This window comes from Cupressus sempervirens, chromosome 9, assembly GCF_028749045.1.
Source record: "Cupressus sempervirens isolate cs-2001-9-10 chromosome 9, ASM2874904v1, whole genome shotgun sequence".
NCBI classification, from domain to species: Eukaryota; Viridiplantae; Streptophyta; class Pinopsida; order Cupressales; family Cupressaceae; genus Cupressus; species Cupressus sempervirens.
The window spans coordinates 562,944,121-562,956,123 of NC_143126.1; the positions used below are offsets into that span (position 1 = coordinate 562,944,121).

At 36.7% G+C, this 12,003-nt stretch overlaps 2 protein-coding genes across 5 annotated transcripts in view; both read right to left on the reverse strand.

The window, feature by feature from the left end:
• The window catches only part of LOC149539895 (uncharacterized), a 148,349-nt gene that overhangs the window by 98,293 nt on the left and 38,053 nt on the right, over window positions 1-12,003 (reverse strand). The window lies entirely within an intron of this gene.
• On the reverse strand, window positions 7,367-10,053 carry LOC149539896 (uncharacterized). Its single transcript, XM_089801113.1, has 6 exons — window positions 9,365-10,053; window positions 8,993-9,225; window positions 8,725-8,877; window positions 8,183-8,583; window positions 7,635-8,040; window positions 7,367-7,500 (listed from the first exon to the last, which is right to left on the reverse strand). The coding sequence occupies exons 1-6, from the start codon at window positions 10,036-10,038 to the stop codon at window positions 7,430-7,432; spliced, it is 1,938 nt and encodes a 645-aa protein (XP_089657239.1). The 5' UTR covers window positions 10,039-10,053; the 3' UTR covers window positions 7,367-7,429.

Here is a 12,003-nt window from a genome sequence, read left to right on the forward strand (position 1 = left end):
TGAACATCATTAGGACCAACCACATGTCCTGCAAGTTAGCTCCCAAAACTTGTGCTGATGAAGTATAAGTCTGGATGTCACTAGAAGGTGGCTCCATAGAAGATCTATGAAACCTCTTCCTCCCAACTGTTGCAACACAAAACTGAATCTTTGTAGATAGTGAAAACTGAGCCCAACTCCACTCAGGTGAATGATCAACATCAGCCTCAAACATCAGATTGTCATAAGACAATGTTGCATCCATGTTGAACATAATATTATCCCAAGAGTGAACATTAACACTTTGTTGATCAACAGTATAATATGACTCTGTCACTATATTACTCACCTCATTAGCAATAATAGGTGTACAATGATCATCAAAGCACATATCTACAACTGCATGCATACTACTAAACTCCTTGTTGGATGGTTCAACGGACATAGAAGTGGCTGCTGATATGACAGTGTCCTCGCATTCTTCTAATCCCATCATTGTTGCATCGCCATCCCCTGACAAAGCTTCATATGTGGACTCCTGACTATCACCAATAGCATAGCCCGGTGGTGTCTCGATCCCATCTGAAGAATCAACTACCTTCTGGTTTGGAGCAACATACAAATCGTCAATGTTGATGCCCATCTTTTTTGCCATAAGTTGCAACATCATATCCATTCGCCTATTTTGCTCCTGTTGCGTACGACGCCCTTTCTCTAATGTACCCAGTAATCTAAATATTACATTTTCTTGATTTGGACTGATATACATTTTGTCAAACACTTTTCCCTCTATCCGGCTATCTATAAGATCTCCACAAGATGGCAGGACTAACAGCTCTGATACCACTGTAATGCGCACCTACTGGTTATAACTTCGTGAAACACTTTGCAAGCAAGCTCTGATACCACTGTAATGCGCACCTACTGGTTATAACTTCGTGAAACACTTTGCAAGCAAGCTCTGATACCACTGTAATGGACACCCTTGGATGTCCCAAAAAACTAAACCAAATCGCTGAAAGGAATTATGTCAAACAGTTTGCATTCAACTTCTTAAAACCCCTTATAACTCCGGAAATCAAACGTTTATTTGTTTGTTGTGTTTCATGCATGGAATCGGTATCATACAACATAAACAAGAAAGAAACTACAATAATATGCAAAGTGGAAATGAACTGCTGCTAATAAAATGTTATTTTCAGAATTCATAAAACCAAATACATGGCAGATTTATCAACTCACTAATTACTTCAGCAATATTGTCATAATACTCCAGCCCATGCTTACGAACTTGCTGCTACAATACTTTGTCTTCCAATCAGTCCACTACCTTCATAATACCATTCCCTCCAAGCGGCATAAGCGTCGGACAAGTAGTGAAGAAGATATGAGCAAAATATCAAATCTGCCTGTAGCCGGAAATGCAACTAAAATGCCTGTTAATGAAGCCAATAAGAAAGAATTTCAAAGGCCAAACCCCAAGGGAATGACGTCTAGAATGTTACAAGAGAGGATAGACGTCCTCAAATGCCAAGAACAAAGCTGCAACTCACACACCAATTTCTTCTCATATTCCACCTGCCTAATGAAGCCACAAATGCTTCCTTTTATTCTATTTCCAAGGGTCCGCTCAACTCATATGGGCAATGTGGGATAAAAGATGTGTACTATATAAAACATATATTAAAATACCCCTTATGTCTCCCTTAGGTACACACTACCATAAAATAAATATTAAAGTAACACTTTAATATTTTACAATTAACTAGACGTTACTTTACTAAAACTTCAAGCATTAAAATGTATTAGCAATCGGACTCCGAATAATGCGAGTGATAGCTCATCGGAAAGCTCTCACCGAGGAGTATCGAATTCCAATCACCAAAATTGACCTGTACTGTGTCCTGCCGACTTACTAAAAATAGTAAGTATGTCTGAAACTGAGTAAATCAACTTCGTTTTGGCCCAAACTGGAAATGACTAGGCCAAAACACTCCAGGATCCCATTAAACCCTTCGTTAGCCCTCGGGACCATGTAGAACAAGGCTAACGCACACACACTTGGTCAACTGCTAAAAGATGGGATCATTACATCAAACCTTGGTTAATCACGGTGAAAATGTTTTAAAAATTTGGGTCAGGTTTAATACCAAGGTAACAATACTTTAAGCTATATTTGCATAAATATTGTCAAGATGTTTGTAATAAGTTTCATCTTCATAGGACCTAAAATACATATTCTAGATTTTGGGGGTTCTCAAAAAAATCTAGGCTTAGCCAAATTTCAGGATTCAGCATGCCTTCAGCAGTGTTATCTCCCACAACCTGTCCTAGCTATTTGAGGTCAACTTGAAGCTGGAACAAGGATTTTCTAATGATTCAAACTCATTTTCTCAGCAATCACTTGGTTTCAATTCTATATTCCCAAAACTTGACAGACTTATCTCAACCACTTGCTCACACCCAAGACACAAGCATTACTTTCCAATAGGCCAAAATTGCTCAAACTCACTCTTGGACTATTTTGCTACAGTGTATTTACTTCTAGTTTCATGGAAACTATTTACTATGATGCATTTACTTCTAATTTTATAGAAACTAACTGCAATGATGTATCTACTTCTAGTTTATAGAAACTATTTATAATTTTGCTTCTCGCCATCAGCATTCTACAAGAGAATGTGATTTTGTACCCACTTGCATTTATATATATCTAGATTTTAAACTCTACTTGGTTCTTTTGTGTTCTCATTAAATTAACTCATTGGATGCATCTTCTCATTGAATTTTGCAAAAAACAAATATGTTTAATTAAACTTAAGTTGTTTTTTAGGTTCCTGAGTTTTTCCCCGAGTTTTTTAAAAAATTGGCCGAATGTTTCCTGCATTTTTATTTGGGCTTGGCAAGTTTTTGGCGAGTGAGAGCTTTCCATCAAAGAATTGGACTTTGTAAACATATTACCCAACACAAATAATACTTGCGTATCAGAAAGCACCTATCTTAACGACTCTGTACTGAGAATACTTGCTAAAGACTTATTTTCAGTCATCTGCAGCTAACTCTGTAAATTACTCACATTTTCGATCCTAACAACTTGTCCTAAAGTTCAAGCAAGCTGTAGGGAATGAAATAGGGTTACTTTTATATTTATGCATATTGTTTGGGGCTTGCATGTTGCCAAGCATACATTATTGCATATATGTAATTTTGGCATGTTGATAGCACCTTGTTGATATTAAGTTGTAGCTGGTATCTTGTTGTTCATCAAGTGTCAATGTGTGAGTAACACTGTGTTGATCATTACTCATCCAGAAACAGATATGTTCACGGTGTCAATTAATTGGCAGACAGCATCGCAACTGCCACTTCATTGTCATAAATGTATGGCATACTAAATCAATGTGTTAAGTTTTTGTATAGTTATCTTTACTCCTAATACAAACTGAAACTTTCTATGCTTCGATATTTCTGATCTCAGACATGAAAATGTGATAGCTATGCTTTTGTTCTTCACAAGTGAAATGGAATGTCTTTTAAATGTCCAGAAAGTTGTTTTTTGTTATATCTCTACTCTAGTTTGTATGTTGTTCATGATGCATGGTTAAGAGCACAATGTATGCCTCTACAAGTAGTCAGCAAGGTTAATGCCCTTTAGTGTACCTTGCAAATCAGAAAATATATTAGTTTCCAAAAAGTTATCGTTTTGAATGCAATAGCATACAGAAGATGGAACAAAGCCTGCTCTGAGAAGGCCAATAACATACAGAGGATGAGACATGTCTATTGAAAGGAAGAAGAAAATACAAAATAAAGTCAACAACATAGTAGATCAGAAAGAGCAATGTCAGATCAAAGAAAATGATAGAAAAATATAAGGCTGATGAAGAAAATGAAAATTGAAGATGGGAATCTAGAAGAATTGAGGTGACTATAGAATCACATGTAATGAATTCAAATAATCAAAACAAATGGAAAAACTTATACATATATGGAGCAGTTCTTAAGAAGAAAATGAAAGCCAAGTATATGTCCACTTGAGAGAAAATGAAAATGAAGAAATTGATCTAAATTGGATCATGAAACTAAGTGGAAATCAGTTCAACAAGGTTACTAGTCTCACTCTAAAAAATGACTACGGCAAGAAATTGCTATATTACCAATACTCCTAATATGGCATATTTGATTAAGAAAAGAGAATTCAAAGCAGTGCAGAGACTAAAAACTGAAGTAAAGGGGTTCTAAGGCAATTAGAACACCCTGGGGCCATGAGAAGACGAAAGCAATGCACAGTTAACTGTTTGTCTTCAGGCAAACAAGTCTTTGGCTTAGGAAAAACACAAACAGCAGTTTTGGCTTGTGACAAACCCTTACAAAAGAGACAAAATGAAGACCCAAATGTAAATATTCTGCAGATTCTGATAACAGGATCAGACTTCAAATAAAAAGACTAGATAGACACAGGAATAACCTTGGCAATAAAACTTATATTCAGGTTTAATTATGCAGATGAGATAACTGAAGATCCCGGTATATGTACGAACTGGAGTACTGAAATGTTGCAGATGACCCGTGAGGCTAAGAAGACTTGGAGATCAGACTGTAGGTGTGCTATGTGTCTCCAGACTGCCTTCACAGCCCCACCTATATATTCATATCAGAGGGTATGTCCCTTAAGGGACATCACCCTTAGCATTAACAAGTAATTAGTATACCCAAAGTCGGCAACCATAGGATATTAGTTAATACTAACTAAGGTTAGTTAAGGAAAACTAAAACCTGTTACACTCTGATCGCCGGCACCTTTAGAGCAGGTATAAATAATTACAAATGCCTTTTGATGGAGTATGTGACAATGAGAGTTAGGCACAATCTGCACCCATAGACCTATAGATTATCTAGGTTAATTCCTTAACACTCCCTCTTAACCTGATAATCCTATGGAGACATATTATATCTAGCAACATCAATACAGATGTTAAGCAAGAATTAATACTCTATATCTGTCTATCTCTTCTTAATACATAGTATCATAAAACACATGATACAAAGTCATATTACTAAACTTGTGATATGACAAATCACTGCTACTAGTGATCAGACACATATTGTGACTCATAGAAACTGGTATTTCTAGATCACAACTAGATCCTGAATTTAAGATCTACCAGAATATAGGATAAACCCAAAGAATTTCTAGAATTCTTTCTTTATCCAATTTGTAACCCATGAACATGTCAATGTCACAAGACGATCTAAAATTCACCTGGATCTTACAGTAAAATCTACTATTAGGACATTATCTAAGAGATCGTCACCTCTCATAATGCCTATTGCACAAGTATTAATTATTTCAAAGATCGTCACCTCTTAAATAATGATTACATATGGTGGAGCCCATAACAGTCAATAGCCTAACAAAATAAAATTTATCATTTTATTAATAATCAAATAGTACAAAAATGAATTACAACTCAACCATACCAAGTCTCTTTCTGATATGTTCTATCTTTACTCTAGATAGAGGTTTGGTGAGTATATTTGCTGTCTGATCTGCAGTACAAATGTATTCCAATTTCACAGAATTCCTGTCTACCATATCTCTTACATAATGGTAAGGTATTTCAATATGCTTGGATCTATCATGGAAAACTAGATTCACTAAGAGCTTGTTGGAACTCTGATTATCACAATGAATGATCGTAGGATTCATGGCTTGCCCAAATAATCCCACAAGCAACTTCCTCAACCATACTGCTTCTCGAGAGGCCATTGCTGCTACAATGTATTCAGCTTCTATGGAGCTCTGAGCTACTGAAGACTGCTTTCTACATATCCATGAAATCATAGCTGATCCTAAATTGAAACAACCTGAAGTACTTTTCCTGCCTTTAACACTTCCACCCCAATCTAAATCGGTGAATCCATGTAAATCTAAAGCAACTCTCTCATACTAGAGTCCATAATTAAGAGTACCTTGTAGGTATCTCATAATGTGTTTAACAACAACTAGGTGAATCTCCTTAGGTTCACACATAAACTGACTTAAAACATGAACCGCATAGCAAATATTAGGTCTTGTATTTACTCGGTACATCAGAGACCCAATTATCTGCATGTAGAGAGTAGAATCTATTGGAGGTGATTCTGTAGCTGCTTCTTTAAGTTTATGCAAATTGGTCTCCATTGGAGAAGACATGGACTTACAGTTCCACATTCCGAATTTCTTCAAGATGTCTGAAGTGTACTTCCTTTGATTCAGTATGATACTATCAGAATTCTATCACACTTCCAATCCTAGGAAGTAATGGAGAAGACCCGTATTCTTTGATAAGATCTTTCTTGCACTGATCTATAAGATGATCATCACCTATCATTAATAAATCATCAACATACAATATCAATATTACCATACCATCTTTATGTCTTTTATAACATAAGTTCGGATCAGCTTCATTCTTAGAGAATCCTAAGCCAATGAGATATTTATCAAAGAAACGTGAATTGGAATCGGATCGGAATCGGCAAGGCCGAATCGAATCGTGAATCGGCAATGAAGCGGCAAATTTGAAAAAACCCTTTAAATTTAAAGATTTTAACAATTTAAAACTTATTTCATGCACCCTTTATTGAATATAACTTAAGCACACTATAACATCATCAAATAGAAGTTAAAACTTAACATACATAAACATGGAACATAAAATCCATCACATACGTAACTATGTTATCTAAAATGTAAATTGTAGGCTAGCTGAAGTAAATAGAAATCAAATGATCATAATGATTTAAATCATAGAATGTATGTAAGATGATCCATAAGACATCAAATCATAAATTTATGTAAGAATCTAAGATGAAGATCCATGAAAGTTTGAAACATAAGTCTATCAATGATTCAGTATCAATATCTGTAAACAAAATATAAAAACAAGGCTCCAGCTCAAGCCTCAGGCTCATAGTCATCATCATCCTCAACATCATCCTCAAGCTCGGCTACAGCCTCAGCCTCAGCCTCTGAGTATCCAGTCTGCCTAGTAGCAAGGCGTCTAATGTAGGTCCTAGAGGACTGTCGAGCCATATCTCCCGCATATAAGATGGGCTCACGAATGTCGCTAGGGCTTGTGTCTGTGCGTGCACGTGTGCGTCTACCAATGCCTGAAAAACGTGCTCTAGCTGCCTCAGCCTCTATATCCACCTGGTCAATCCACGCACGGTCTTCCTCAGTGAAGACTGGATCTACAACCTCTGTGAGCCACTCTGATTCTGGATCAATCTCCTCCAGAATGATCGGAGAGGAGTCAGTGCCCAAAATCTGTCTGATCCTAAGACAGAGGTTGTAATGAACGAAGACAAGATCATTCAACCTCTGCACTGTCAACCTGTTTCTCCTCTTCGAGTGGATGTGCTCGAACATGGACCAACTGCGCTCACATCCAGAAGCACTTCTTGGCTAACTCAGAATACGAATGGCAATTTTTTGAAGTTTTGGGGTTGTGGCCCCAAACATTTGCCACCATCTATCTGAAATAAGGGAAAATAAAAATAATTAGTCTCATTTACAAATTACAAATTACAAGTTAACTCTAAAATTACATAATCAACTTTAAGTTTAGAATCTAGATTCATGAACATTGAATATATTATTTAATTTTTACCTAGCTGTATTGTTTCCCGAGCATCTATGGCTACCCTGCTAGAGAAAAGTGGCCCTTCTTTATTATTGAACTTATCAAGCTCAATAATTGCAGCACTGCTATCCTCATCAGTACTCAACCTCTGGATCACTGTATATAATTCGGTGAGAACCTCCTCATTCGCCTTGAAGTCAGGACGGAAACGAAATGCCGAATTCAAAAAGTAAGTTGCTGCATGGATGGGTCTGTGGAGCTGATTCTGCCATCTCCTATCAATGATGTCCCAAATAGGGGCATACTTCTCCTGCACTCCTACATACTGAGCTCTAATGGCCTCCTTGGCCCTATCCATGCCCTCATATATGTAGCCCATAGAGGGCTTCTCCCCATCAGCAGTTCCTAGGAGAGATACAAGGGGCTCAGTGGCCTACATATAAAGTAAAACAAAAATTTGAGTCAAAACTTAAACATAGAATAATTCAATAATATAACTTAAGGTAAAACTAAATCATTAAACAATTAGCATAGTAAACTGTAAAATATTAAATGTTAAATTGCAATAAAATTACCTTAAGGATTTCTCTAGCAGGTTTCCAAAAACCATCATCATCAAATATGCAATCCACCACATCTATCCCTGCAGTGGTCGTAGCATAGGAAGATGAAATCCACTCCCGCCCAACAAACATGCTCCTCAAATCATCTCTTGATGTCAACAAGGACTGCAAGGTGATGAAATTCAAGGCAAACCTCGTGATCCCTGGACGAGCTAACTCTTTGTCTCCTGTGTACTTCCTCATTGTGCTAAGGACAAATGAATGATTATAAATAAACTTGCATATGTTTTTTGCCCTTTCCACACATGACTTGACCCACTCAAGTTTGCCAATTTCCTCCAACATGAGGTCAAGGCAGTGTGGTGCACAAGGGGACCAAAATATGGTGGGGTGCCTCTCCATCAAAAGTTTGCCTACAACAATTTTAAGATAATTAGAAATTCAAATTTCAAACATGTTAGAACTTAGGAAACTTAGAAATTCTAAGTTAGAATTAGAAAAAGTTCAAAATTCAAATAAATTTATTTTCAAAACTTAAAAAGTTAAAAGTTTACCTGCAGCAACATAACTTGTTGCATTATCTATCACCACTTGCACCACATGTTGTTCCCCCACCTCTTCTATAACTTCCTCAATAACCTTACATAAGTATGTGGCGTTTTTTACATGAGCAGAAGCATCAATGGATTTGAGGAACATGGTATATCCTACAAGTAACAAAACAACGAATTATAATTACTATTAGCAATCAACAAATCAAAATTTGAAATAGTCAATCATAATTCAAAATTATGTATGTAGGAAAGTAGAATGATCAATCACCTCCATAGGATACAAGAAAATTGAGGAGTGTTCTTCCCCTCCTATCTGTCCAACCATCAGTCATGATGGTGCAACCCTTTTCGATCCACTCCTTTCGGTTGTCCTCAAGCTCATGCCTCATATCCTCAACCATTTCCTCCAGGAGGTATCCACTCAACTCAGCCTCGGTTGGGGCTTTAAACCCCGGACCACAGATGGTAACTGCATCTATCATGTTCTGCCAATAAGGAGTCCTGTCACAAATAGATAATGATATTGATTAGAAATTTAGATGTCAAAAACTAAAATCATAAAACAAGTAGATATAATTAAAGTTTTACTTTTACTTTTAACTTTAACTTTGAAGATAACAAAGAAAAAAGAATCAATTACCTGGCTGCAATAAATGAAATGTTGCAAAAGTACCAGAATTTGCAAATCTCTTTTCTGGTAGCATCATGAATCTCCTTGTTCAAACCCATGCCCTCAAGCGTGGGTTGGGAGCCAAGAGTAGTGCGGGGCACAAAGTAACTATCCATTCTGTTTTTCCGCACTCTAGGCCGCAATAGGTTGGTGTTGGACTCTGTCTCAATATGAGACCGACTACCACTAACACTCACATGAGCACTAGCACTAGGATGAAAAGGAGGCCTAGAAGAACCCTCTCCAACACAACCTACGGATGCGGAAGCTGATGCAGATGCACTTGCAGATGTAGATGCGGTTGCGGATGTGGGAGCACGGGAGCCAATGCCTCTTAACCCTTCAAGTTGCATTTTCTTAGTCAACTTGTCTTGTTCAATTTTTTCTAATGCCACTAAACAAGAGCGTTTTGCCTCAGCAGTTTGATGAGTGCAAACTGTGACATCATAGCCAGGTATGCCAGCAATGTGGTATTTCAATCTATAGATACCTCCTAAATTTATTTTTTCTTTGCAAAATATACATTTTGTTTGATATTTGGTTCTCCCAGGAAACTCTTCATTATATTTCCAGCATTCATCTTTTTTACCCATTATGGAAATTGGAAAATGAAAGCAAAGGGCTGCTGCAATAAAAAAATTCATGTAAAAAATCAAAGTTTGCAACTAATAAACAAAAACTACAAAACAACAAACCCTAGTTTGCAATTTAGTAAAAATAAAAAACATTCAAGATTTGCAAATGAACACTAAAAAAATTTAACAAAAAATGCATACTACACTAACATGCAAAAAAAAAACCAACACTTACCTCTTGCAAATGAGTTGAGGAGTGTTGATATTGACTCCTTAATGCTCCCAATGCAATTTATGGCCTCCCCAGATGGACTTCTAATCTCTTTGGTGCTCTTCCTTCTTGCCGGTTGGAAACCTATGGATTCTCTTTTCTCTTCTTCTCTCTCACTCTTCCTCTCTTCTACTCATACTGAGCAAATAGAAGGCTCTTTAGGGTTATAACAAAGAGGAAAGTCAACTTAGAAAGCAAATAAAACATGTGTTTTTTTTTTTAAATTGAACTTTCTATCCTTGCTGCCGCGGCCGATTTCTGGAGATTCACGATGGCGATTTTGGCTATTTTTGCCATGAATCGCCGATTTTGGCGATTCAGGCGATTCACAGGAAAAAATCGCCACCAGCGATTTCCAATTCCAAAAAAATCGTGAGCCATGAATCTTATCGCGATTTTGGCGATTTCATGGCGATTTTTGGAACTATGGTATTTATCAATCCTTTCATACCAGGCCTGGGAGCCTGTTTAAGCCCATAAAGAGCTTTCTTGAGTCGGCAAACAAAGGCATTTGGATCATGGGTTTCAAATCCTTCTAGTTGCTCTATATAGACTTCTTTTGAAATCTTCCCATTGAGAAATGTTGTCTTTACATCCATCTGATGTACCTTCCATCCCTTAGATGCGGCAATTGCTAAGACAGCTCTAACGATAGTATATCTAGCGACAGGAGCAAAGGTTTCTTCATAATCAATTCCTTCTTTCTAAGAAAAATCTTTGGCTACAAATCTGGCTTTATATTTCTCAATACTTCCATCAGTGGCATGCTTTATTTTGAATATCCATTTTGAAGAAACAATGGATTTTCCTTTTGGCCTTGGAACTATTTCCCAAACATCATTTTTCATAATTGATTGATATTCTTCTATCGTAGCTTCTTTCCAGGCAGGATGTTTAATAGCATCAGAAAGATTGGTTGGCTCTATTTTGGATAAATCAATCATATTTGCTGTATAACCAGAGAATCTCTTTCTCTGACTGCTCCTGAAGGTGCAGCAAAATCTTGAGCTGCTTCAACTGTTTTTATGGCCCAAAGTGGCCTTTTCTTTGAACTTTCTTCAAGGTTTATTTCATCTTCAAACTCTTCTAAGTTCTCCCCCTGGGATTCAGATTCACTTATTCTTTTAGAATTTGATAAAGGAGAGGGTTCATGGGAATTTATTGCTCTTTTAAATGCAAGATCTTCTTCAAAGATTACATCCCTACTAAGTTCAATAGTTTTCTGTCTAGGTATGAAAATTCTATATGCTTTAGAAGTTTCACTATACCCTACAAAGATACCCTTCCTTCCAAATGGTTCCAATTTGGTTCTTTTTTCTTTTGGCACATGAATGTATATAGCAGTAAAAGAGGCTTCTGCCCAAAAATAGTATTCTAGATTTTGGTCAAAAATCATAGCCCTAGCAACTTCTATAATTGTCCTGTTTTTCCTTTCAGCTATCCTGTTTTGTTCAAGGTTATAAGGAACAGTATACTCCCTCTTGATCCCTGATTCTTTACAAAAAGATTTAAACAAATCTGAGGTATATTCTCCTCCATTATCTATTCTAAGGGTTTTAATTTTATGTCTTGAAAATTTTTCAGTTAATGCTTTGAATTCCTTAAATCTTGGTAAGATTTCTTCTGATTCTTTGCATTTTAAAAAATAAATCCATGTTTTCCTAGAGAAGTCATCTATGAACAAGACATAATACCAGAATCCTCCAAGGGAGGGAACGGACATGGGTCCACATAAATCTAAATGAATTAATTCTAGTACATTA

Coding starts and splice junctions, on each gene's coding strand:
- LOC149539896 (XM_089801113.1), bottom strand. CDS start 10,038: ATGAATTTTTTTATTGCAGCAGCCCTTTGCTTTCATTTTCCAATTTCC. Junction 9,226..9,364: donor ATTTCATTTATTGCAGCCAG/GTAATTGATTCT, acceptor TATTTGTGACAG/GACTCCTTATTGGCAGAACA. Junction 8,584..8,724: donor AACAAGTTATGTTGCTGCAG/GTAAACTTTTAA, acceptor AAATTGTTGTAG/GCAAACTTTTGATGGAGAGG.